The sequence below is a fragment of the Sturnira hondurensis genome, unplaced genomic scaffold (assembly GCF_014824575.4).
Source record: "Sturnira hondurensis isolate 20B ecotype Veracruz unplaced genomic scaffold, ASM1482457v3 Scaffold0023817, whole genome shotgun sequence".
NCBI lineage: Eukaryota > Metazoa > Chordata > Mammalia > Chiroptera > Phyllostomidae > Sturnira > Sturnira hondurensis.
In genome coordinates, this window is record NW_028096448.1 from 5300694 (window position 1) to 5326297 (window position 25604).

At 49.9% G+C, this 25604-nt stretch overlaps 1 protein-coding gene across 10 annotated transcripts in view; it reads right to left on the bottom strand.

The window, feature by feature from the left end:
• Positions 1-25604, bottom strand: part of ATXN1 (ataxin 1) — a 391897-nt gene that overhangs the window by 11912 nt on the left and 354381 nt on the right. For all 10 annotated transcript variants that reach the window (XM_037037921.1, XM_037037917.1, XM_037037915.1 and 7 more), the window contains one exon: positions 9890-11945. In XM_037037921.1, the coding sequence (XP_036893816.1) occupies positions 9890-11785 (1896 nt within the window). In that variant the 5' untranslated portion in view covers positions 11786-11945. The remainder of the gene's footprint in view (positions 1-9889; positions 11946-25604) is intronic.

Consider the following 25604-nt stretch of genomic DNA (forward strand, 5'->3'; position numbering starts at 1 on the left):
GTCTTAGAATTAAATGCCATGAGGTGGTCTATAGCTTGAACAGCCTAACTGAAAATTCATGAAAGAAAAGCGATGAGGGGAGAGAAGAATATTTAAGATATGCACTAAAAAATGCTGATGATAATGACATTTATTTTAACTTGGACAGGTTTGGGCAAATATATTCTGCCACTTCCAAGGCTTGCCTTTGATCCCTTCCTCCCAAAGGTGCTTTGCCCCCTGGGGAAGATGCCCCCACACCATACCCCGGCAGGTGTATCAGACAAATGAGCAAAGGACTATCGGGGTGATGTGGTCACTAAGCAGTGGACTGGACAGCTCACATCAAATACTGTTTTCCTCCTCACTAATTATTCATCCCTGATAATATTTATCCTCGGATATTTTCCTTCTCCCTAATTATGTAACCTGAATTATCTAGATAATGCGCTGGTTTTGGCCCGCATATATGTAAACTAAAAAAGTTTTTTCCTTTTCTTTGGCAAAAGTTAAACTCTCTTTGCACATGCCTCAAATAAGTGCACTAAAGTATTCATAACACATCTGTTTATTTCATAATTAGGTTTGTCAGAGGACATAAACATTCTTAAAAGTTAACTGGTCCTTAACAGTTAACAAACAAATCATACCGAGGGATTTTTCAGTGAGAGGAATATACATGGTTAAGTCTGTCTGCTTGACATTCCCTTGGAGTAAAGACTTATCTACCTAAAAACACACCGTCAATGCCGGAGGGTACTGTGTTGGACATGAAACTGCTTGATGGGATTTTGTGACATGATGTCACTCTGAACTGGAACGAGTCTGTGAATTCCTCAAATTTGAGACCCATGCAGGTCTCCCCCATGGTGCTAAGGGCTTCAGAATGTTGTTGACCAAGTGTTCCCACTCTAGGTTTTCCAGCTGTAATAAAGCTCGGTGAGGACACTGAGTACTGCTAAGTGTTGGAGACTCTGGAAGAGCACTTACTGGGCAGGACCTAGCTCTCGCTCCAACGGGGAGACTGGGCGTGCATCCAAACCATATTTGGATGCTGGCCACCATGCCATCTGATGGTGTCCACTTGGACATCTATTGGTAACTCAAATGCAGTCGTGCCCAGAACAGACCTTCTGATAGGCTCCTGCCCACTGGCACCCCCTTTGTTCCCCTCAGCTCCATGAATGGCACCCCCGTCTGCCAGTCATTTGGGCCAAGGGCCTGGGAATCACACTCAACTTGGTTCTTTCTCTCGTACCACCCTCATTCAAATCACAAAACAAATCCTATCCGTCCTCTCTTCCAAATACATCCAGATAAGACCATTTCTCACTGCCTCTATGGCCACTGTTCTGGCCCAGCCAGCTTCTTCCCACTGGGAGAACAGCCACCCCGAGCAAGCCCGGCATGGTCTGCATTCCACCCCTACTCTGCGCTGCCGTGACTTGTCTTCCAGTGGTCCTTTGAAAAAATGTTTAATCCTCCACTGAGGACATTTTCCCATTGCTTTTAGCGAGGGAGGAAGGTAGAGAAACACTGACTGGTTACCTCCTGTATGTGCCCAGACCGTGGACTGTACGCACCCCCACCAGAAATCGAACTCACACCTAGGTATGTGCGAAGGTCAGGGCACCCTGACCGGGAATTGAACCTGCTACCGTCCCGTTACAGGACAATGCTCCACTTGAGCCATACGGGTCAGGGCTCCTCTTGGTCCTTTAATTCCACTTCCACCTCTGGGTCGATGCATACACCAGTCCCTGCATTTGGAATCCTTTTTGCCCTATACACTGTCACCTCTCATTCGCCTTCTCAGAGAGAGGTTCCCTGACCATCCTATCTGAAATAACAACACCCCGTCCCTAGTTTCCTGGCCCTCTCTATGCTGCTTTTTCCCCACAGCACTTATATTTTTTAGCATAATTTTTTTACTCTCATATTTGTCTGTTTCACCTATTCCCCCAAATTCCCACAAGACTGTGGAATTTGGGAATTCCCACAAGGGCTAAGATATTGTCTGGTTTTGCTCATCTTCCTATCTCCAGAGTCTAGGATACTTTCTGACATGTAATAGGTGCTCAGTACAATCTGATAACTAGTTCCAGGTTTGCCTTCCACCGCGAAGGCTAAATGTAAAAAAAAAGCGCTTGTAAAAACGCTGCAACAGCACCACTGGCCGACAGAGGTCAGTGTTTAGATGCAGAGAGGCTCCGGCTGTCCTTGCTTCTTTTCAGCAGCTAGGACTAAACTGGGCTTACCGAGCTCTCTAGGGAGAGAGGCAGCACCTTCCCAGGTTAGCTCACCCCTCGCGGCAGCGGCAGCGTCTTGGGCTGAGCCACAGCAGCCCCGCACAGTCCTCCCTGGTCAGACACTGAGCGCGTCATGACTCCATAGAATCATACTTTAGTTCCTTTCTCTCCACTCTTGAGGTTCCTTTTTGCTATTTCAGCTGTGCTAATAATCATTAACTCATTTTTATGATCTTGTGGGGGGTTCAAACAGTCTCTGAATACACCCTAATGAACATATAGTCCTGGGGGCAGCACCTTATAAAACCAAAGCATGTTACAGGACTCCTGGCAGCTCGACACAGTCCAGTTTGTCATCCCATAAACATGTCTTTTTCCGAACGCACTAAGCGGTCTGCAGGATGAAACGGGAGCATGAAGAGCCTCTGTCCTTTTGTCCGCTCTAGGCCCTTGTCTTTCCTTGCGAGATGCCTGGTAACGCACTTCTCTTTGTCGGGTCTGACTGCTTCTCACCCTCCTCCTGTGGGTGCAGTGCCCCCACTTGCTCGCCACTGCTGCTATGAGAAATCTGCCTGCCCCTCCCTCTCTCCAGCCCCTAAACCAGCTCTCCACAGGGATCACCGCCACCTTCCGTTCAGGACTGGGGAACCAGGACAAGCAGGCAACAACACATCTGGCTGATAATGATTTGTTCAATGTCAAAGCCCTTGTCTGGCTAATGCCTGGCTTTTATGATCATTCTCTGCTCTTCTGTAAGTTCAATAAAATTCCTTTAACTACTTAGTTGATAATCATTATATTGCAACACTGTATGCATAAACACATATGTATGCTGTCTGCATATTTCAAACTTAGCTGGGTGCTGTCTACATATGCACATATGTACATATCTTTAAAAACAAGATATAAAAAAACCCAGAATGCCTACTGCTTAAACTTGTTTCCCAACTCTTTAATAAGAATCCTGGTTTTTAGAAATGTGAAGGGCATCTGTTTTACAAAATGTTTTTGCTCAATACTCTCCCAAATGTACCAATTCTTCTTATACCTGGGAGCAGTGACACCTCAGAAGCCGGGTTTCAGTGAGCATGACCTGCTTTCGGTGAAATTACTGAACTGGGAATTCCTGACTTTGCCTGCAAATGAAACTCTTGATCCTGTTTTACATGAAGAGAAGGCCAGTTTGCATGGTTACCTCCTCTACACCAGGAACATCAGAAAACCCACTCACATCAACGTTTAAAAAGCACTTGGCCAGGTGGCTCATTTGGTTGGAACACCATCCCATTTACCAAAAGTTTGAAATTCGATACTTACGTTGCGGGTTCAATCCCCAGTCAGGGAATGTACAGGAGGCAACTGATCAGTGTTTCCCTCTCACACTGATATTTCTCTGTCTCTGTCTCTCTCCCTTCCCTCCCCCTCCCTGTGTCTGAGCAATCAATAAACATATCCTCAGGTGCTGATTTTACAAATCACTAATAAAAACAGTCACAATTCTTCAGTCGAGTAGTAAGGACATCTGTGAGCGTTCTGTTTAAACTATTTGCTCATGCAATGTGAAGCCGGACCCAGTCCTTGGTGGAAGTGTCTCCGGTCTGTTCAGTAAACCCCGAGCGGGTGCAGACAGAGGGGCCTCCGAAGACAAATCCCAAGTGCCCTGTTGAGTTCTCCTCACTCGGCTCCTAGAGCCTCCATTGCCAGGAGGCCCCATTGGGATCTCCCTGCTCAGCAAGCGACCAGGGCAGCTCTCAGGCACACAGGTTCTATCTCGCTTGCCCTCCTCTCTTGGGGTTTAAAACGTGTGCCTTAAAGAACAACATTATTCAGCGCCAGAAATAAATGAGCTATCAAAGCCACAGGAAGATGAGGAGGGGCCCTCGGTGAAGACTGCCAGGTGAGATAGCGCAGTCTGAATGAGTAGCTGGTGCACCAGAGGGCCCAGCCGCATGGCGCTCTGGGTCAGGCAGAGCTACTGTGGAGCTGTGGGCGAGCGGCGGCTGCCCGGGCTGTGAGGTGGGGCCGGGGGTCAGGAGTAGGAGCAGGTGTAGCGTAAAGGGATTTTGGAGTGGTGACACTATTTTGTGTGACACTGTAGTGCTGGATACATGACATTACACATGTGTCAAATTCCACAGAATAGCCGGCACAGGCAGTGAACCCTCATGTGAACCATGGACTTGAGTTAAGGATGCATCAATTCTGGCTCATCAGTTGCAACAAATACACTAGACAAATGCAAGATTTTGACAGTAAGGGAAACTGTGTGTCTGAGAACTACTTTTAAAAATGAAAGTTTATATTTCGAAAAGCTATATACAACAGTTGTCCAAGAAAATCTGCTTCAACAGTATACACGTGATCACCTACGTGGGGGACTTGTACCACACAAAGGCTAAAGTAGAGCCTTTGTCTTCTTTGTGTTTTCTTTTGGAGGGGCACCCACACACAAAAACGTGCTTGGCCATTGCTTCTCCGCTGGAGCCTGTCCGGCACTGGAGCTGAAGTGGGCATTGTCATGGAGACTGGACCACGGGCCCAGCACTGGGCTTTGGACACAGGTCTGCCACTACCTCCATTTACAAAACAATTCTCACCTGAGGACATATATTCATTAATTTTTTACACAGAGAGGAAGGTGGGCAGGGAGAGAGAAAGGAATTACAATTGGTTGCTCCCCGTATGCACCCATAAGCTAGGTGTGTACCCTGACCGGGAATTGAACCCGCAACCATTTGGTGTATGGAACAATGCTCCAAACAACTGAGCCACCTGGCCAGGACTACTACCTCTTTTCTGATCCATTAAGATTCATTTCTACCCGGCTCCGCATGTGAGATATTGGCACGTCGCTTTGCCTTGGCTGCTAAGGGACTATACAGGCTTATGCACGGCTTGCATGAGGGCTTTGGCTATTTTTAGGCACCAGCTAATCCATTAACTGCATAATGCTGCCACTGATGACTCACAGAATATAGCAGTCAAATTAAAAAATAGTGGAATGAAAGAAAAGCCACGGGTAAACGTGCAGTAAGCACATCATTATAACGTGCTGTACGAGTGAACGTGCAGACCTTCCCCCAACCCCCCACAGAGCTGGGAGAAGGAGATGGCACTGAATATTAAACAGTCACCAAGGCGGTAAAGGGAAGCAATCACCCCAGCAGGATCTAGGAAGCGACAGACAGTCCTAGGAACATAAGGAGCTTGGCAGTTAGGAAAGAAGCAGTCCAAGGAAAGTGTCAGCCCGGAGCACTTTGCAAAGAAAATGTACTACAATTCTTCTGAGCCAATTTTGTGTCCTCTTCAGAAAAGTTGAGGCCTGGAGAGCATGAGACACAGGGGTGGGAGACTGCTCCCAGATAGGGCAGCTGAAGGCCCCCCGGGTGGGGCCCTCCTGGATGGGACACTCCTAGCGGCCACACTGCAGGAGGGGCCATGAGCCTCTGCTTCTGCCTGGCTCCTCTTATTGACGTGGGCGGCTGGGCCACCAAGGCATCCCTGCAGTGCAGCTCGTGCTTGGAAAACCACGCATTGTGTGCCACACATGTAAGTGGCTGTATGGGTGCTCCTGGGCCATTCATGGGGACGCGCCACCGGAAAGCAGTGGGGGAGACGGCTTGCTGAACTGGTGGACAAGTCCAGCCTTCTCTCCAGGCTTTTCTAAACTGTCTCTCCTTCCATAAACTCTCTTTAGAGCATGGAGCCTTTCATTTATTGTTCAGAAGCTGTGTCCTTTTGCAGAGCCAAAGTCACCTAAGTGAAGCAGGGAGAGGAAACTCACTCTGTTGAGGGCCTACTACGTGCTACATATTGCACTGGTTCCTTTGAATGTATTTTCTTTCATTCTTATGGCAGCCCCCATTATTTCCACCATGTAACCAAGAATGGAAGGCTTAGATATTGTAATTTGCACGATAAATTATTAGTGCAGTAATTTGTAAGTGGTTTTTATGAGGGCCCAGTGCTTCGGAGCGGAGCGGTGGAGGACAGGCTCAGTCTTTTTGGCTCCTGGTCCCCCATTTTCCTTCCAGCAGACCTGCTTCCCGCCCCAGTGGGTGATGCCACACACTCTTACTGAGTCACACTGGTCCCTGTTCATGCTACTGCCCGGGATCCCCTCTGGGACTCGCCGCAGACGTAGGAACGCAAACTTAGAGAATACTGAGTGGATTAGATATGGAAGTGAGGCCCCAAGGGATGTGAATTCTACTGTCCCTTGGAAATGTCCACTAGACTCTCCAAGGCTGAGAGGAAGGCACGGTAGAAGCAGAGACTCTCCCACCTGGGGGGGGACATGCCACCTGTCCTTCACTGGAAGAGGAAGAAGATGGCAGCGTGGCCCTGAGAGGCCTGGTGTGGAGCACACAGTTGTAAGGGACAGTCCCTGGAATCCTCTTCATTTCCCATAGCTCCTGGGGTGGGGGAGCTCAGTCGCACAGAAATGCTGCGTTGAGTATGACACGGTCACAGGGATGGTGATGAGTAAGTGGAAGTATTTTTCTCCTACATTGCCTCATCTCGGGCTTCAGCTGGAAGCACCCTTGGAGGAGTCTTTCTACAGTAACAATCAGAAATTCAGCTCCTAAAATAATCACCAAAACCCCAAAAAACAACACCCTTCGGGTTTATGGAGATGCTTTAGTTCCCACCAGGCCTACGTGTGGAGCATTAGCCCGAGGCCAACGGAGGTTCCCTTTCTGCCCCTCCCCCCAGCTTTGGTAGCCTATGCAGGTGAATTTCACAAGTGATGCTCTGCAAGGCAGGAAGGACAGCAAAGGATGACAAAACAAGGAGGCCCACGGTGTTGCCAGGTGCTTGTTTTGAGATGAGAAAAACGGCAGCTCTGAGAGGAAAAGCAACTGATCCTGCAGCCGACCAGCACCCAGGCTCATCGCTGTCTGCACACTGCTCAGCCTCCACTGGGTTGCCCACTGGGTTGCCCACTGGGTTGTGTACGGTCAGGCTTCCCGGTGGCTCTCCAGCCACACAGAACTTATGTCCACGGTCATAAGGCCAGCTATTGTGGCAAAGCCAGCTCTGCTCCCACAACTTTCCCTGATCAAATCTGTGATTCAGCTAATGAAGTTAAACAATTTGCACATTTCTAATCTCCCTGGGGGTGTAAGTGTTAGTGATTTCTGGCCAGTTGGGAAGACAAGGACTGATGCTTCAGGCTGGGGAGAAGGTTCTCACAGTGACAGGGACGCAGAGTGGGGTACTCCGTCCCCAGAACGTGAATTCCATGCAGACGATAGGTTCTCTCTGCCTTCTCTCCCTGATTCTCCACCGATTCCGCTCCTGTCACTCGTGCCAAACACAGCTGGTGGAGTATTTTCGCTGTGATGATGTCAGCCTGTTTCTGATAGGCTTCTTGGTAAAGTGACAAATCATCGGCCGTGCTGGGGACTTGCACTTTGTTTCCACGACATCCCTCTTGCCATTCTTTGCGAGGCCCTTCCCAGCATGCAGCTGGGCCACACGGGGCCGCCTTGACAGACCTGTGAACAGGCTGTGACACAGCTACTCTACCTTCTAATTTGCACCTTGGCTGTCAGCAAAGGGACTAGTGGTCTGGCTACGGGAAGGAAATGAGACTTGGCCTGGAAGCCAATTTCTCTGTCACTTAAGCATTCCTCCTGCAAAGCATCAAGCAGGAAAGGCACAGAGAGATGCTTGCTTTCTCTCTGAGACCTGCCAGGTCCATCTGAAACCTGAAGAGGCCTGTGAGCTCAGGCTGGAGAGGCTGCCAGGGCCCCGAGACACAGCCTGAAGCCAGAGCCACTCTCTACACCCAGGTTGCAAGAGATGCTGGTCAGGAACCAGTAGCATTTCAGAATCACACCTCTTCCCATGCAGGCCTCTGTGCACACTAATGCTTTAAGAATGAGAAAACGTACTAGGAAAAAAGCATTTCCTTTCCATTCTTGTTTATTCTCCATGGAAGCATTCTCCATGCTTCCCCTGGGGTCTGCTAAAAGACAACTGAGCCGAAGAAAACTCATTTTGTTTTCCTTCCAGGACCCACCTGAATCCACAAAAGAAGGTTGGAGCAAACAGCAGCTACAGCTGGGTAGTGAGTTCTAAACAATGATGCCATTTAAAAAAAGGTTGACTTTTGCTCTTTTTTTCCAATGAGAACTTTGAGATATCCTTCTTAGGCCCTGCGAGAGTCTAGGCCTGCGGTGACACCCCCCCAATTGAAAAGGAGGGTGTTTGGGGCCGAAAGCCCCTGGGAAGGCAGGCCCCCCGCTGCTGTGCGAGATCCCACACCAGGTCATGCACAGGCAGCTCCCAGAAAACACTTTGGAAAACTGGCCTGCCATCCACCTTATTTGATCTTTTAAAAATATACTTAAGACAACTCAAACCACTTACTAATTTGTCTTTGGGGGTTTGTTTTATTTTCTGTGAATGTCTCAACTATCAGCTAAAAGTCGTGACCCTTTTTGGCTCAAACCTGAAGGAGGCACCGTCATACAGAGAGTTTCAAGGTCCCCGATGGAAACATTTCCAGGGGAGCTCCCACGGGGCCTGACCTGTTTGACTTCAGTGGCCTGGGCAGTGCAGTTGCTGTTTCATATAAATGGGCTGTGGAGTCAATGCATTCAAGAGACCTGAGAGACTGGAACAGGGTGGACTGAAGGAGACCAGCAGAACACCTGGCACAGCCTGACCTCTTGGATTTGTTAACTACGCCTTTTATTTTTTGTGTGCTGATGCTCTGACATCTGGGGGCCTTGCTGGCTTTGGAGGGACTGCCCCCTCAGGGTTAGCTAATTCCTAGAGATAGCAACCGACTCTCCTGGGAGAGTCCTCTTTATGCAAACCACCAACCCACCCACAGGCCCAGCCACGTCCCCCACCTGGCTCTCAGATTCCAGGAAACTGCCCACCTGCCCTAGTCATCCCACAGCAGGTACCAGACAACTTGAGAGCAAGCCCACTGAAGTTATTCAAACTAGCCAGTCCTCAACTTGCTTCCCCTTTCTCATCCATTCCTCCCCACAAGAACCCCAGGAAGGGCTCCTACCCTCCACTCCCTCCACCCCCCAACCCCAGGGCTTCCCTGTGTTGCCCCTGCGGCGCCCCTGCGGCATGTACCCTCTAGCGGGCTATGAGTGTAAGAAGCTACGAGTTCAATGGCCGTTATCGCCTCATCTGTTGGCCTTGCCTGAACAATAATAAAACTGGCATTTTAAAATGCAGATGTTGGTATGAGATGTGGTGACTCTGGGCATCTAGGGTCTTTACCCAACCAGCAATGTCTTCCTCACACAGAAAAAAGGGGCAGAATGGCCTCTAGCAGGGCCTTCAACGCTGCTGCTGCCTTTCTCAATCAGGTCTCTGTCTGAACCACAGGACGAAAACAACACAGCTTGGGTGGTGATTTTCAGAAACTGTCCTGTGGGTGGTACCTGGCTAGCCCCGCTCCAGACGCAGAACGGTCAGTCCACCGCAAACAGCAGGTGTCTGGGGGCGTTGGCATGCCATTCTCTTAGAGAAGACTCGGAGTCTAGAGTCTAGGCATAAGTGGAAACCTTCACTTTGCCCCACAGCACGGACAGGCCTGCCTCCTGGAAGTAGTTCATCTTGCCAGGAAATGGCGGCGTGGGGGTGTGGTGCGGTGTCGCCGCCTGTGTGGCCTGGGCCAACATTACCTGTGCCCGGTGCTCCCCGACGGCGAACTGGATCACAGCAACGCCCGGGCCATGGCCGTCCTCGATCCTCTCCACGGTGCTGGAGTCGATCTTCAGGTCGCTGCTGATCTCCGCGCTCTGGATGAAGTCTTCCGTTTTCAAGTCCTCCACCTTCTTCAACTCCCCGTTGGCCAACTGGATGATGGAGCCTTTCATGAAGTATGGGGGCAGCGTTGGGGGAGCTGCCGCCGGGGACGCCACTGACTGCACCACGGGCAGGTGGATCTGCGCCTGCACCATGGCCGGGTAAGCAGCCTGGGTGACCAGGGCCTCCGGGCTGAAGCTCTCGCTCTTGGAAAGGGGGGCGGTGACAAAGGTGTGAGGCACTGCTGCAAACTGGGGCGACGACGTGGCTATCGCAGAGGCTGCCCCCGACCCTTCCACGTCGGCACTGCCAACTGGGATGAGCAGGGGCTGGGTGCCGGGGATGACCAGGTGCTGGGGCAGGCTGCCCGCATAGGTGATTGCTTGCTGCTGGCCGCTCAGGTAGCCGATGACAGGCGGCTGAGTCCCTGTGTAGAAGGCTGTGGCCGGCAGTCCAACTGGGAGTGGCTCCGAAGCGCTATGTGTGGTCTGGATGACCGTGTGGGGTGACAGTGTGGCGACGGTGGCGGCCTTCACGCCGTCAGGGCCCAGGGCCTGTTGGGGCGAGAGTGCGTAGGATCGGTGCCCGGGCTTCCCTAAATGCAGGCCACTTTTATCATTGAGGGTGGAGGGGGAGGCCTCACGGTGCGCGGCCTGCTGCGCTTCCAGGTCGGAGACTGGGGTGCTGCTGTTGGGCAGGACCATCACAGAGGCCCGGACGCCTGCGGAGTCTCGACCGCCATAGTCAGCGGGGCTGGGGTGGACAACCACGTGCCTGGACTCATAGGGGTGAGGCGCTGACTTGCTGCTGGCCTTGACCAGGCCCAGGTCGGCCGAGGTGGGGGCCCCGTACCTCCGGCCCTTCTCCATCTCCCCATTCAGCATCTCCTTGGCCTGCATGGCCTGCTGCAGCCTGCTGCTCTCGGCTTTCTTGGTGGCCTCCCGGGTGACAAAGTGGCTGCCAGAGTCGGTGTATTGCACTACGACCTGGGGGGAGGGCCCCAGGGTGATCGTGTGTGGGATCATCGTCTGGTGGGGGTGGAGGTGGACGGGGATGGCCGGAGGAGAGGCCGTGCGCCCCGCGTTCTGCGGAGAGCTGGCGATGTGGACGTACTGGTTCTGCTGGGTGGGTGGTGGGGACCCTGGTGCCATGAGCCCTGGAGTCCTGCCTAAGTGCTGCTGCTGCTCAGCCTTGTGTCCTGAGGCTTGGCTCAGACTGCCCATGTTGGCCAGCAGAGTGGAATAGGCCTCCAGCTGGGAGCGCTGGGATGGAGTGGCAGCACCCCCGGCAGAGGCCACTGCACTGGTGGCGGGGCTGGCCGTCGGGGAGATCAGCTGTGGAGGGATAAACCCTGCGTAGGGCCCGCTGTACTGGGAGGACCCGATGAACTGGAAAGTGTGCGGCAGGTGAGCGTACTGCACGGGCGACACCGGAGTCCCTGACTGTGGGGGAGGGTACACTGTGGGCAGCGTGGTGGTCGCTGGCACAGACCGGGGCGCGCTGGGTGGGGAGTAGTCCAGCCCTGTGGACAGCGCTTTGTGTAAACCTATTCCCTGTTGTAAACCGAGTTCCACCGACGTGCCTGCAGAGCCCTGCCTCCCACCCCCGAGACCTCGGCCACCAGGGTTGCCCGGGAGCCATGCCACGCCCTCTGCCCGGTGGTTGTCGCTGGGCAGGACTGTGGCCTTCTCCTCCGAAGGCCGGCTGGTGGCGGGGATCTCGCGCTTCTTGGGAGGCAGGCATTCGTTGCTCCGCTCCTGGTTGGATTTCATTTTTTGCCGTCCCCCCTCCACGGTGACTGTTTCACTGTTCGGCTGACTCTGATTTTAGTCTGATAAACGGAAAGTCACATTTGATTTCTGTGGGGGATCCAGGCTCTTCATGAGGAATCATCTCCCTGTGGGTGCGATCCGCCGGCCGCAGCTCTGGGATCTGGGAAAAGGAAGAGGGCAGCAACAAGGGCAAGAGGAAAGGGAAGAGAAAGGAAGAGAAGGAACAGAAATCAAGATAATCAGCACCGCAAAAGGACATCCTCGGCAAGACTACGACTAGGCTTCGGCTTCCCTGTGAATTCTGAAAGCCTGATCCTAGCCCCAGCATGAAAACAGGTCAGCATATCAAGAAGATTATTTACAGCGTCGGGCAAGTCAAAACTTAAAGCCGATGCCCTTTTGTGAAGTTAACAGCTCCTCTAAGACATGTTTCTCGATGCATTCTCTCCCTTTTCTCTCATTTCTTATTAGAAGGTTAGACAACGTGTTTCTTAAGTTTCCTTTTCAAGAAGTGCTGGTCCTGTCCCTCACCTCTTCTTTTTTTTAAAATATTTTATTTATTTATCTTTAGAGGGGAAAGAGAGGGAGAGAAACATCAATGTATGGTTGCCTTTCGTGCATCCCCTGCTGGGAGTTGGCCTGCAGGGAACCAGTCTGCAACCCAAGCATGTGCCCTGACTGGGAATCGAACCGCGATCCTCTGGCCTCACCTCTTCTTTACCTCGCTGGCAAATCAAATGAAGCCCCAGGGAGGATGGCATCAGTGAAGGTGACCCCGGCCCTGCTCTCCGAGCCGGGCTCCAGGGGGAGCAGGTTAGGAGCGGCAGCCCTGGTCTGACCGCTCGGCACGTTACCTCTGCACCCCCAGCTGGCAGAGCCACCGCTTGAAAACTCCACCTGACCCCCGGGGTCCATCCTGACTTTGCAGCAATTCTCTCTTCCCTATCACTCACTCACACACACACACATGCCCTCAGCAGAGGCGGCCAGAATAATTCTGTTCTCTACAAGTTTTCAAAGAATTCCCAGTACAGCTACTCATATGGTAAACCGAAAACCCAAAGAAATCTGTTGAGGTAGTTAAAAGACAAATAAGGTTACAGTGTTTTTTAAAATGCAGTAATAGGGCCCTGGCCAGGAGACTCAGTTGGTTGGAGCATCGTCCTGTGCACCAGAAGGTTGCAGGTTCAATCCCTGGTCAGGGCACATACCTGGGCTGCGGGTTTGATCCCTGGTTGGGGCGCGTATGGGAGGCAATGAATTGATATTTCTCTGTCACACAGATGTCTCTCTCTCTCTTTTTCTCCTTTCCTCTCTCTCTCAAACCAACAAACATATTCTCGGGTGAGGATTTAAAAAAATGGGATAATCAGGCAGATACATTGAAGGTTTCCTTAATGGTGTTTACACACTTGCTTCATTCCTGACTCTTTCCAAGTGGACTTTGAATTTCCCCTTCACCCCCACCACCTTTCTGCTTGGAAAGAGCCAGCCTACCATTAACTCATGGGTGCGTATCTCAGTCTCCCAGAAACTGCTGCATTTCTAGTCACCACCTCTGTGTGGGCAAACAGATGCCCACCTGGCCAGAGGCCGAACATCAGCGGAACCTACAGGAACCAGCTTAACAAGCGGCAGATACCAGCTCCCTTTACAAGTCTCGGCTGTGGACAGGTGCAATGCCCTGTGCTAGGATCCTCAGAAGTAGTGAGGGCGGGCTGTACGAATCACAGACCCAGGAGTTTCAGTGGTCCTTCTACCCGGACCCTCTTTTCTATGATCTGATTTTAAAACAAGCACAGTAAGGCAGCAGCCTACAGCCATCTGACCCTTGTTGATCTTAAGCAACAGCCACATCCCTATTACAACAGCAATTTTTCTCCCTTTGTCGCCACGCTGCTCCCCTCCCCACACCAGCATATTCCACTTCTCCCCTACACAGTTTACACTCCCTGCCCTAACCTCTATTTTTTTGTCAGTGATTCAGTGCTCCTTGTTGGTTTTGCGTTAATATCACTAATGATATTACGACGAAAGTACAGACACAAGATGAAGTTCCCCAGCCGCAATGACTGTGATCAGGTTTGGAATCTCCAAATCGAAGGACATTTCAGTAATAATAGGTAATAGGGTTTCTCAGATGATGAGAGGCACTTTAAAGACTGGGACAGAAACAAAAGGACTAAAATAGTAATGCTTAAGAAATATCTGTGTTAAAAAGCAATGTCAATTATCTACCCTCCTAACCTATACAGCTTTTTAAAGTCCTAGGTAACTATATTCTGCACAGTCTTCTCTTATAAAAAGTGCACCACATAATTTACACCCAGTACTTGCAAATCAATTAAAATGACAGTGCTATTTTCAAAATGACAGAATAAAATTAAACTGTAAAGCATCAAAAATAGTTGCCCCTTTTGGTTGCTCAAAAATTACTGATAATGATCTTTTACCTATAGATTTCAAGAGTCACCCTTAAGAAAGAGAACTGGATGAGCTCCCGCATTCCCACACCAAAGAGCAAAGAAAAGTTACATGGGACATCTACTTAAAGCCAACGGGTTCATACGCCCCCTGCTGGCTCCACGGTAGCACTGATCCGATACAACACCACAGGATTTCATTACGGGTGTTCGAGCAAGGGTGGCATGTCAGAATCTGGAATGAGAACATTTGCATATAGTAGGCCCAGCCAGTAAGGGAATAGGTTAATTAGCCCAAGGCAGCTTCAGGGAAGAAAAAGCAGCGGCAGAAAAGTCCTTTCAAAGCCAAGCAAAATGTCAAACACATTCAGAAAGAGGTCCATTAGCAATGCAAATGTAAAACTGCCCATACAACTGAGTGCACAATATCCAAACCTCGAAAACCCCTTTGAAGATACTTTATAAAGAATACAGTTTGAAAAAGGCTGACTTGATTCTCAGTGGTGCCTTGGTTATAGACATTGTTTATATAGAGACACTGGCTTAGTTGTTTCTAAACATTCTCTGTAGAGACTCTATGACTGGTCTTCCGCTAATGGACCACTAAGACTTGGCCTGGACAAACAAATTTACATATATTATTTTTAAAAGTTATCCATTGGTAAACATCTTTTCCAGATAATAATACTGATAAATCAAGGATACAAAGATTAAGACAGAACTGGAGCAAAAAGAACCAGACGGAGAAAAAAACTCAACCCATCCTCCCCCCACGTGTAGGACATGTCTCCTATCACCAGTGCAGCTTGGAGAAGAGGCTCTGATCCTGAGACTGTACCATTCTCCCTCTGTGCTGTCTTTGCCTCCTACCAGGGGGAAGGCTGTGAGGGTAGGGATGGTGTCTTGCTATCTTTTCAGTGAACCACCAGAGGGAGCCACAGTATGCCACCATGGCCCTGGTCCACTGGATAATTATTCATGGCATTGAAAACAAGGAAGAGGTACAGGATGAAGGTGAAAAAGTACAGTAGGGAAAAGGAAGGGAGAGAGAAAGAGACGAGGAAGAAGAGAAGAAAAATGGAGGGGGATTTCTGCTTTTAGCATCTTTCCAGCTGCAGACAAAGGGACTGTGTCCCCGACTGCCTTCTTAGGGTGGCCCAGCTGGGCCCCAGGAAGAGGTCACCTCTGGATGTTCCTGCCGCAACAGAAAGATTTCTTCGAAATATGAAGCCACAGTATAGTACATAAATGCAAAGTTACAAAAGAACCCCAAATGCAGATCACATTGTTTAAACATTATTATTAGAAAAGCAAAAGTGGAGGGACTGCCCCCGTCCCGTTGTTTTAAGCTACCAAATTTGCGGGAGAGTTAACAGATAAATTGAGACAAAGTCATTTAGGGCTTACTATGCACAGTGTGCTTGACAATCACTGGCCTGAGTACATTAATCTTCAGCACCCTTATATCTGCATTTATCTCCATCTCTCTCCCAGTGTTTTACTATTTAGCTCAGTGGCTGAAGGCCTTGCATTCCAAGTTTTGTCCTCAGACCAGCAGCACCATGCCCCCCCTCCCCAGCCCCGCCCCAGCAGCTGTAGAAATGCTGACCCTCAGGCCCCACCCAGGCCTCTGGAGGCAGGACCTGTATTTTAACCAGATCCCCACATGATTCACAGGCACAGCAAGGTTTCAGACACTCAGGTATAAGATTAAGTTTCCTACTCATAAGCCCCTAAGCATAGTAAACATCGCTAACCTCTTTCCCACAGAAACCAGACTGGGTGCTGCATGGAAAGAGAACTGATGGAGCCTTGGAGACCCGCAGCTACCAATCCCCGAGGCGCAGCTTGGCCATTTCCTTCGGTGTCACTCAGACCAGTGTGGTTCTGACAACAGATGCTCCCTTTCTTCTGGTTCTTTCTAGCTTCAAGAAGTACAGAAAAACCCACTTTAAAAAGGCTACTATCATAGATTTTATGTGGGACCCAATCCTCTCCAGAAAGAAAAACAAACTTTTTAGCAAAGGAAGGCACACATATCTTTGCTCTAACAGAAAAATGTTTCCCCCACGACCATGAGGTTAGACAGTTTCAGAAGTGATCAGACAGCGAGATGCTTCTGTGCTGAGATGTGGGAACGCGTCCCCACTGACCCCGAGTCCTGTAAACAGCAACTGGCCACTCTGAGTGGGGCACGCTCCTAGAAGGGGACACACACGGCCCTAAAACCTGCATTCCAAGGTCGTGGTGATCAACTGGGTTGCTCTGCCCTGCACTCCCAACCCTGAGCGCCTCTCCGTTTGAGTGGAGCCCACGACTGCCTGGCATGCACGTCTGTGCACAACGGAGGCGTGGATACAGTTTTAAAGACGGCGGCTCACCGACTGATGAGCTGGCAGCAGCTCTGGACAAACCTTCTGACGATTTAGCAGACAGAACAACCTGGACGAGATGGGAAAGGTCACAAGGACGTGACAGGGATTCTGTCAGCTCTGACATGCCAACCCCCTCTCTGTTCTATTGTGTTACTGAACTGGAAGGCCCATGCGGTATGCTGGCAGAAGGCACCCCACTCAGGTTGAACATTAAAAAAACCGGCCCAACCCTGACCTCCTCGGGGTTTCCGGGATGGAGAAAGGTGAGGTGGGTGAGAGCGTAAGTAGATACCTTCAGGGTCGACTGAACAGGTGTGTCCCAAAAGGAAACGGATCACACGTTCATTCATGTATTTTATTCCTAGTGTGTACAGCGGATTTTAATTGTCGCAATGGAGCAAATGGAATGCCAGAACTCTATTTTTAGGTCTGTTCTGTTCAACATTTTATTAGTATTTTGGCTGTCATATTCAGAGGTAACCGAAGGCTGAAGGGGATGCTTAATATATTATCACAATTAATATTCAAATAGGCTCCCAGAACCTGGAAGTGATGGCACAAAACCAAGAAATTTAAGATTAATGAGAATAAATGCAAATGCCTGATCTTGGCTTCAATAGCTCAATTAGCTTAGTAGTAGAGCTGAAGAGAATGGTTGGCTTAAGAATAGTTCAGGGGGAGGAGCCGAGGAGTTTTTTGTTGGCCTATACATTCAGTATGAACGAAAAGCTTGGTACGGAGCCTAAAAAAGTGGGAGTAATGACAAGCTTCATTTTTTAAAAAGGCACCGTATTCAGAATAAGGGACTAAACACCGCAACAGTGTATGGCATTGGCAGAGTCACAGAGAACTGAGGCGAGGGGACACTGGCAGAGCAGGGCAGGGCTGGGGTGAGAGCTCAGGTGAGTGAGCGGCCTGAACACAAGGCAGGCAAGTGCCCCCGGCGGCAGCTGAAGACGCGTGGCCTGCGGAAGCACCGAGAAAGCTGAGGCACAATTGCAGTGCCCGGATCTGTGAAGGGCTGTCCGTGGAGGACAGATAAACAGAACTGAGCTCAAAAGGACGTGGATACATACAGTAGAAACTAGCACGTAATGAGAACTGTTAAACATGGGCTGGGCTCCCGACAGAGGAGGGGCCCCTCGGTCAGCCCAGCTGCTGAGGTAGCACCTGGAACTTGCAGCTGACGGTCCAAGGCAACTGGCTGGGACCCTGGCTCTGGCCAGGTGCTCATGCTCCACTTACATTTACATTCTCCTGTCACAAGTATTTTGAGATAGTGATTCCATCCTGTGTCAAGATGGCTCGAATCTAAGCCCGGCCTCCTTTTTGATGGTGTTCTCAATGAGAACTGATTATTTGTCCTTCCTGCTGTGCTCAGCGTGGTACTTCAAGGGGCAGACCTCTGGGTCCAAAATGCGGTGGGGATGGAGGGGCCCAGGCAGGTCCGTTCTGGCCAGAAGCCGTCTAAGTGGGGAGCGGAGGCCTGGCAGGGCCTCACAGAACAAGCTGTCTGAAGTGCCCCAGTGAGCTCGGGGCTCCCTCCTCAACCGGGGAGCCCTGTCACCAGGGAGCCCTGTCACCAGGGAGCCCTGTCACCAGGGATCGAGTTTCATGGAGGTTGGTAAGTGAGATGAAAGAAGAAACAACAGCTTGTAATCCACGCTAGAAAAAAACTCCACCCAAGTGCCTAAGGACATAAATGAAAGATAAATATAAACCTTAATTTGTATCCTTCATCATCAGATAGAGGAGTGGATTTGAATGGTGGGCCCTTAAAAGATATGTCCATCTGAGACCTGGGAATGTGACTTTAATCTGGAAAAGGGGAACAGAATTAAGGATTTCAAGATGAGATCATCCTGAATTGTCCAGGTGGGCTAAGTGTCCTTACAAGAGGAAGGCAGAGGAAGATTTGAAGCACACACACAGTCAAGAAAAAAATGAGCAGAGGCTTAGGAACCTCCAGGATGTCTTTAAACATCCCAGCATCCAAATCACAGGGGTGCCAGAAGGGGAAGAGGAAGAGCAAGAAATTGAAAACCTATTTGAACAAATAATGAAGGAGAACTTGCCTAATCTGACAAAGGAAATAGACTTCCAGGAAGTCCAGGAAGCTCAGAGAGTGCCAAAGAAGTTGGACCCAAGGAAGCACACACCAACCCATATCATAATTACATTACCCAACATGAAAGATAAGGAGAGAATCTTAAAAGCAGCAAGAGAAAGGGAGAGAGTTTCTTACAGAGGAGTCCCCATACGACTCTCAGCTGATTTCTCAAAGGAAAGCTGGCAGGCAAGAAGGGACTGGAAAGAAGTCATGAAATCCAAAGACCTACAGCCAAGATTGCTTTATCCAGCAAAGCTCTCATTTGGAATGCAAGGGCAGATAAAGTGCTTCTCAGATAAGGTCAAGTTAAAGGAGTTCATCATCACCAAGCCCTTATTATATGAAATGTTAAAGTGACTTATCTAAGAAAAAGATCAAAACTACGAACAGTTAAATGATAACAAACTCACAACTACCAACAATTGAACCTAAAACAAAAACATAAACAAACTAAGCAAACAACTAGAACAGGAACAGAGATCACATGGAGTGTTATCAGCTGGGGTGTGGGAAGGGCAGAATGGGGAGAAAGGTACAGAGAATAAGTAGCATAAATAGTAGGTAAAAAATAGATGGGGAGGTTAAGAATAGTATAGGAAAAGTAGAAACCAAAGAACTTGTATGTACAACCCATGGACATGAACTAAAGGGGGGGGATTCGGGTGGGAGGGGGTGTGCAGGGTAGAGGGGCATAAGGGGGGAGGGAATGGGACAACTGTAATAGCATAATTAATAAAACATATTTAAAAAAACACCCTGTGAAGACAGAGGCAGAGAGAATGGAGCTAGGTGGCCGTAAGCTGAGAATCTAACACTATGATCACATCACAGAATTATAATTTCCTCTTTGTGTGGGGAGCAATCAAGACTAGTCTCTTGGCAGCTTCGAAGTCTGCAATGCTGTGTGTCGTAGTCCCCTACATAGTCCCTATGTCATGCATTAGAGCTCCAGAATCTATTTATCTACTGGCTGAACAAGTCTGCACTTTTAAATAACATCTTCCAACTCGTCTCGCCCCAGCCCCTAGTAACCACCATCCTAGAATGTTTTCACAAGTTCGGCTGTCCCGGATTCCACGTGCAAGTGCTGTGATACACTAGACGTCCATCTCTGTCTGATCCATCTCACTCAGCACAATGCCCCTGTCCTGTTGTTTTAAGCTACCAAATTTGCGGTAATTTGTTACAGCAGTCCTAGGAAACACACACAAATAGCTTCCATATATTGATCAGAGACTCTGGGCCAAAAACTCTATTTAAACAACTCATTTACTCCTCGTAACAAACCCATGAGGTTAGTATTTTTTCCTCCACTTTTCAGATGGGGACACTGAGGCTTGGCCAAGGTCTCACGGGCAGAGGGAGGTCTAGACGGGAAACCACTTTCCTGGTCTACCCAACCTCCACGCAGAGTAGTCTGATGGACTGGGATGCACTGTGGTGACGGCAGCCACGGAAAAGATCCTTTTTTTTTTCACGTGTAGAAGGGACAGGAAGCTAGGGGTCGAGGGGTTGAAGATGCCCAGGGAGCCTCTGCACCACCCAACACCCATCCTTGAATGTGGCTGGTGTGTGTTCAGCGTTTCAGGCTGGGCTGGCTAAGCGAGAGAGACCAGAGCCTTTTGACTTCACTGACATGTGAGGTGGGACCCCCAGTACTACCCAGCACCAAGCTGAATGCCACCCACCCAACTGTGATCTAGGTCACAGTGGAGCTGAGACCTCAGAGGAACATCCTGCCTGTGTCAGACATGGAGAACTGTGGGTGTCAGCACGCTGTCTAAACGAATTCTTGCCACCTCTGGCATCACAAAAAGCAAGTTCCAAGTGTGCACCATGGTGCAGGACCCTCAGTCAGGGGCAGTGATGTACACGACACAAGGCCTGCCTCTGCAGCAGGGCCTTGCTGGGGAGGCCGGGATGGGCCACCACCACAGACCGCTGGGATTTCAGTGGGAAGAGGGATGGCAGGAGAAAACAGACCCCACTCTTTATATTATTAGCACCAAAAGTAATACTTTCTTCAGCCCTGCTCATCTATAGACTTTTTTTTGCAAGGTATATAATAACTAAACTGAATGCAACAGTTAAAAAATTTAAATCCACCTCAAAGAACACAGTCCCATTTGGGTGGTCCCTGAGGTGATGTAGCTCTGAGTCCAGTTGTTGAACTGGACTCAGAGTTCAGTCTGCCGAACTGAGTCGCAGTCGTTCAGCAGACTGAAGGCCCCGAGGGAGAGGCGGCAGGGGATCCCTCAAGACACTCAGCTGTGCTGTGTCCAGCGACCGAACAACTCCGCCTGGCATGGGTGAAACTCCCGTCTCCTGCTTCCCTAGAAGGGCTCTGTGAGTGGCTACCACAGTCAGCCTAATGGAGAGAAAGACTTCGTCAAGCCCTGGGCGGAGCTTTGCTTAGACTCCTGGCTTCTGCCATTCTGAGTCCCTGTGATGATGGTGACACTGGGAATGTTTTGAGTGGGTTTCACCACTCGTGGAAACACAAGGATATCCGCCATGTGGGCAGGGCTCCCTGCATGGGGACACCGCGCATGTCCGTGTGCACAGGACAGGTGTGTGCCAGGTCATGAGAGAGGAGGAAGGGGGCTGAGGCCTGGGCCGGGCCTGGCTGGGCCGCTCCTCTGNGGCGGAGGGGGGGGAGGGGGGGGCCCAGGATGCCGGCTGCTCCCAGCGAGTGTCGCTGCGGCGTCTGCGTAGCTAGTGTCCTCTGGCAGCCTGCCCGCGCTGGAATTCCTGGAAAGGCTCGAGACGGGAAAATAATCACTTGGAGGGATAACCATCTGAATTGAAACTGGTCCCAAATGAATTGCCCAACCGAGGTTGAGTTTGAGTTTTTCAGAAAAGCTGGAAATGCCTTTCTGTCAAGACCTTCCCTGGGTCAATACAAGAGCAAGTATCTTTCTGCTTTAAAGCGTCAGGCGGCCAGATTAGCCACCCTGGGACGCCCAAATCCTGTGTGTCCTCCACTCTGCTGCAGGCTGGGAACTGGCCTGCACCCAGGTTTCGCGTCCTCGCCCCATCAGAACGGTTTTGAGGACAGAGGGGTCAGCCCCTTGATGGTCTCCTCCCCTCAGACTGTCCCCAGACAAGGGGCAAAGAACTGGCCCCAGTGACAGTCAGAACTGGGGTTGGGAGGGGGAGAATCTGTCATTTTTGACTCTCAGTTTCATGTTCTTCCCAGTCCAGCCTCACATGCCTCACTACAGACTTCAGTGAGTGTTCATGTCCACGGGCATATTTGAAATACCAAGTTGAAATATTAATTTTACTATCATTAATCCTGAGAGGAAAGTAACATGTCATTCCTGCTACTAGTAAGACGAGTAGTAGGAAGACGAGGCTATGGAGCAGACAGAGAACAGGCTAAAATCCTGGCTTCGCTGTAACTGCACGTGTAATTTTTCAGCGTAATTTTTACTTTACGCAAAATCAGACACCCAGCCAGTTTAGGGAGGTAGGTGTTTCAACAGTGTGCAGTCTGGTGATTGCTCTCGCTGCCTATGAGACGGGGAGGGTTAACAGGCCCAGCGCACACACAGTAAGTGGTAGCTCTCACAACTACAACTCAGCAAGTGCTTCCCAGTGAGGCCCCAGTTCTCGCGCATTCTTATCTGTTGCTGCTTTCCCCTGGTTCCACGATCGAATCAATACCGTGCCTCCAAACTATCAATCCTTTTCTGCAACTTTCCTCCTCATATTTGCAATCTACTCAAAAAAGGAAGTTATAAATGTTTGAGAATTCATTTTCTTTCTTCGATCAATAGATGGGACTATACTTATAATAGTTTCCAATGCAAAGGCCATCACTCACACCAAAAAGCCTGAAAGCAACGCAACATATACCGCCAGAATGAACAGAAAGGTCAGCTGCAAACTCAAGCCTGGCATTTCTCGGTAAGGGTTAAGGCTCCTGGTTCCAGTATGCCTGCTTTTCCACAATACTTTTTGGATGAGTAATTCCCAAAAGGCATGGTGGGGAAATGTAGAATCTTCTTTCCACATCCCACAAGGAAGGCCGCCAGCTGTCTACTCACACACACTCTCATGTGCTTCACTGCACACACCACAAAGCAAAGGGCCAGCAGTAGCCAGAGGCTGAGTCACACTCAAGGCCACCAGAGGGCTGGACCTCTGAGAGACTAGATGGCCCACACTGATGCCCAGAGAAGGAGAGGAATCTCCATCCAGTGAGAAGCAGGCCTTTCTGGAACTGAGGCATTCTGAGAGGGTGTCAAAGCTTTCACTGCCCTCCTGTGGCTGGGTGAAAGGAAAGCAGAGACCCATGGATAACCTACAAACTGAGGAGTCATTCCTCCAGGGTTGTATCTGTTGGCTTGCCTTCTATGGTAGTCACACCATCTCCAGGACACTGTGCCCCTTTTAATCCTCTTGACCACAAAGGCCTCGAGACCTGAGACCCAGCCTCCCCAAAGCAAACCAGGTATGACAGGAGTCACTGAGCCGTTGTGCAGGCTACAGTGATGGGTTACATACAAGCAACCATCGGTGCATGACCACCCTCTTGTAAAGACAAGGGTGCTGAGGCTCAGGGTGTAAGTGACTTGTCTAAGATCACACAGCCGAAAAGTGGCAGAAGTAAAAGGGAATCCTGGTTCATCTGATGAGACAACTTGGGTTCCAGTTCTGAGATCATGCAGTGAACCTGCCTACGGTAGTGAAGAATTAACCTGAACCAAAGGAAGGTCTAGCCTTTGCCCTGGGCTAGCAGGAAGTGAGGTCTAGGCCTCTGGAATGTCCTGCCTGATAGGAGCCTATCTGTTTGCCTGGGCCTTTGGGCCATTGGTATCAGTTATAATCTCTGGAGGAAATAATGGCTGAAGACATTTGCCAGACCTTCTAGAAGGGCCGGGGCAAAAGATCAGCCACTCCCATGGCTGGTAGGTAACTGAGCTCCAGTAAAAACTGCTAGAGCCCAAGGCACCGGGGAGTGGCCCTGGCTGGCAGCACTGTAGGCCACGGTCCCCCACTGCGGCCCCATGGAGAGCGCTCTGGGAGGCCCTGCCCCTCCAGGCCTCTGCCCCAAACACCTCGTTTCTTGGCTAATTTCATTCTGTATATTTTCTCTGTAGTAAACTGTTCTCACAAGCCTAACAGTTTGCAGTGAGTCCTGTGAGTCCTTCTACTGAATTATCCAACCTGAGCGTAGTTTGGAGAACCCACTAAACTTGTAACTGGTGTCAGAAATTGAGGGAAGTCTTGTAGAAACTCTTCTCTCTAACTTTGTAGTCGACTCATAAACTCCTTAGAGCCTGCCCTCTGATTATATTCTTAAATCGAAAAATAATAAACATAATAAATAAATAAGATTCATTAGGGTCCAGGGATAAGAATGCACCATGAAATAAGGAGTACAGCAATGCAAATCTTACTGGCCAAAACAGTGGCCAGTGGACAGACAGTGGTGTTATCTGACCTGGGCCGGGTCCTGTAATGACAGCTTGCCCATGACAGTCACCCACAGCACACACATGCAGGAAGCACTAGTGGTTCAATTTTCTGTGTACTCTGCTCAGAGTGTTGGAGCAATGAGAGAAGGGCTTCAACGAATGTGACAGTGTCTCCACAGTCTTGGTCGCTGAGTGGAACTGATTACTAGCAGTCTCCCAGGGGTACTGATCCTGACCCAACAGACCAAATGGAGACCGAGGCTCCATCACCTGGTTCTTCTGATTTGGCAGGAACTATCTCCTTCAGAGCACAGAGAAAGTGATGCTTGGGCCTGGGACAGAACTGGCTTCCTGTGTTCCTGGTTATGCTGAACAAGGGGCATCTGGGTGGCAGTCGCTCTGGGGCTGAGAAAAAAGAAAGCTCGAGGCATTGGTCTCAGAGCTTTACTCCCTCACCTGCAGACTGAGTAGTCAACCCTCTCTGTACACCAGAAGAATCCACAGAGCTTTTAAACACAATACCAATGTCCAGACTCTCAGAGACCTACTGAATCAGAATTCCAGAAGACGGGGGTCGGTGTCTTCTGGCATTTTAAAAGATACACCAGGGGATTCTGACATGCAGCCCGAGGTGAGCACCCCTGGTAGAACAGTCTTTGGTTCCCTGTTAACCCCAGTGGCCCCCAGCCGAATGTCTCAGTGATGTAAGTGCAGCCTCCAGTCATTTGTTCCAGCCCTGACAACACAAAGAAGGATGTTCTCACCTCCTTTAGCCATGCTGTAGAAACAAATTACATGCCACCATGAGACACCACTACACACCCACAGGATGGACATTACTTTAAAAAAAGGAAAGTAAGTATTGGTGAGGATGTGGAGAATTTGGGACCTTTGTGCACCACTGGTGAGACTGTAAAATGGTGTGGCTGCTGTGAAAACAGTTTGGAAGCTCCTCAGAAAGTTCAGTGTGGAATTAACCTATGATCCAGCAATTCCATTTCTAGGTATCCACCCACAGGAACTGAAAGCAAGGACTCAAAGAGATACTGTATGCCAATGTCCATGGCGGTATCATTCACTATAGCTAAGAGGTGGGAGCAACCCAATGTTCACCTACAGGGGTCTGAATAGACAACACATGGTATGCCTACACCATGGACTACTACACAGCCTGAAAAAGGAATGCACTTCCGGCACGTTCTACCAGATGGATCAGTCTTGAAACACTGTGCTCAGTGAAAGAAGCTGAAGGACAAACACTGTATGGTTCCACTTGCAGGAGGAGAGTAGGCACATTCACAGACAGAAAGCAGAACAGAGGCCACCAGGCGCTGGGGAAGGGGGCAGTGGAAGTTACTGCTTAGTGTGTGTGCAGAGCTTTAGTGTGGAATGGTGAGGAAGACCTGGAGACGGAGGGAGTGATGGTTGCACAACACTGTTAACACACCTAAAAATGGACACATAAAAGTGCTTAAAATGGTGAAT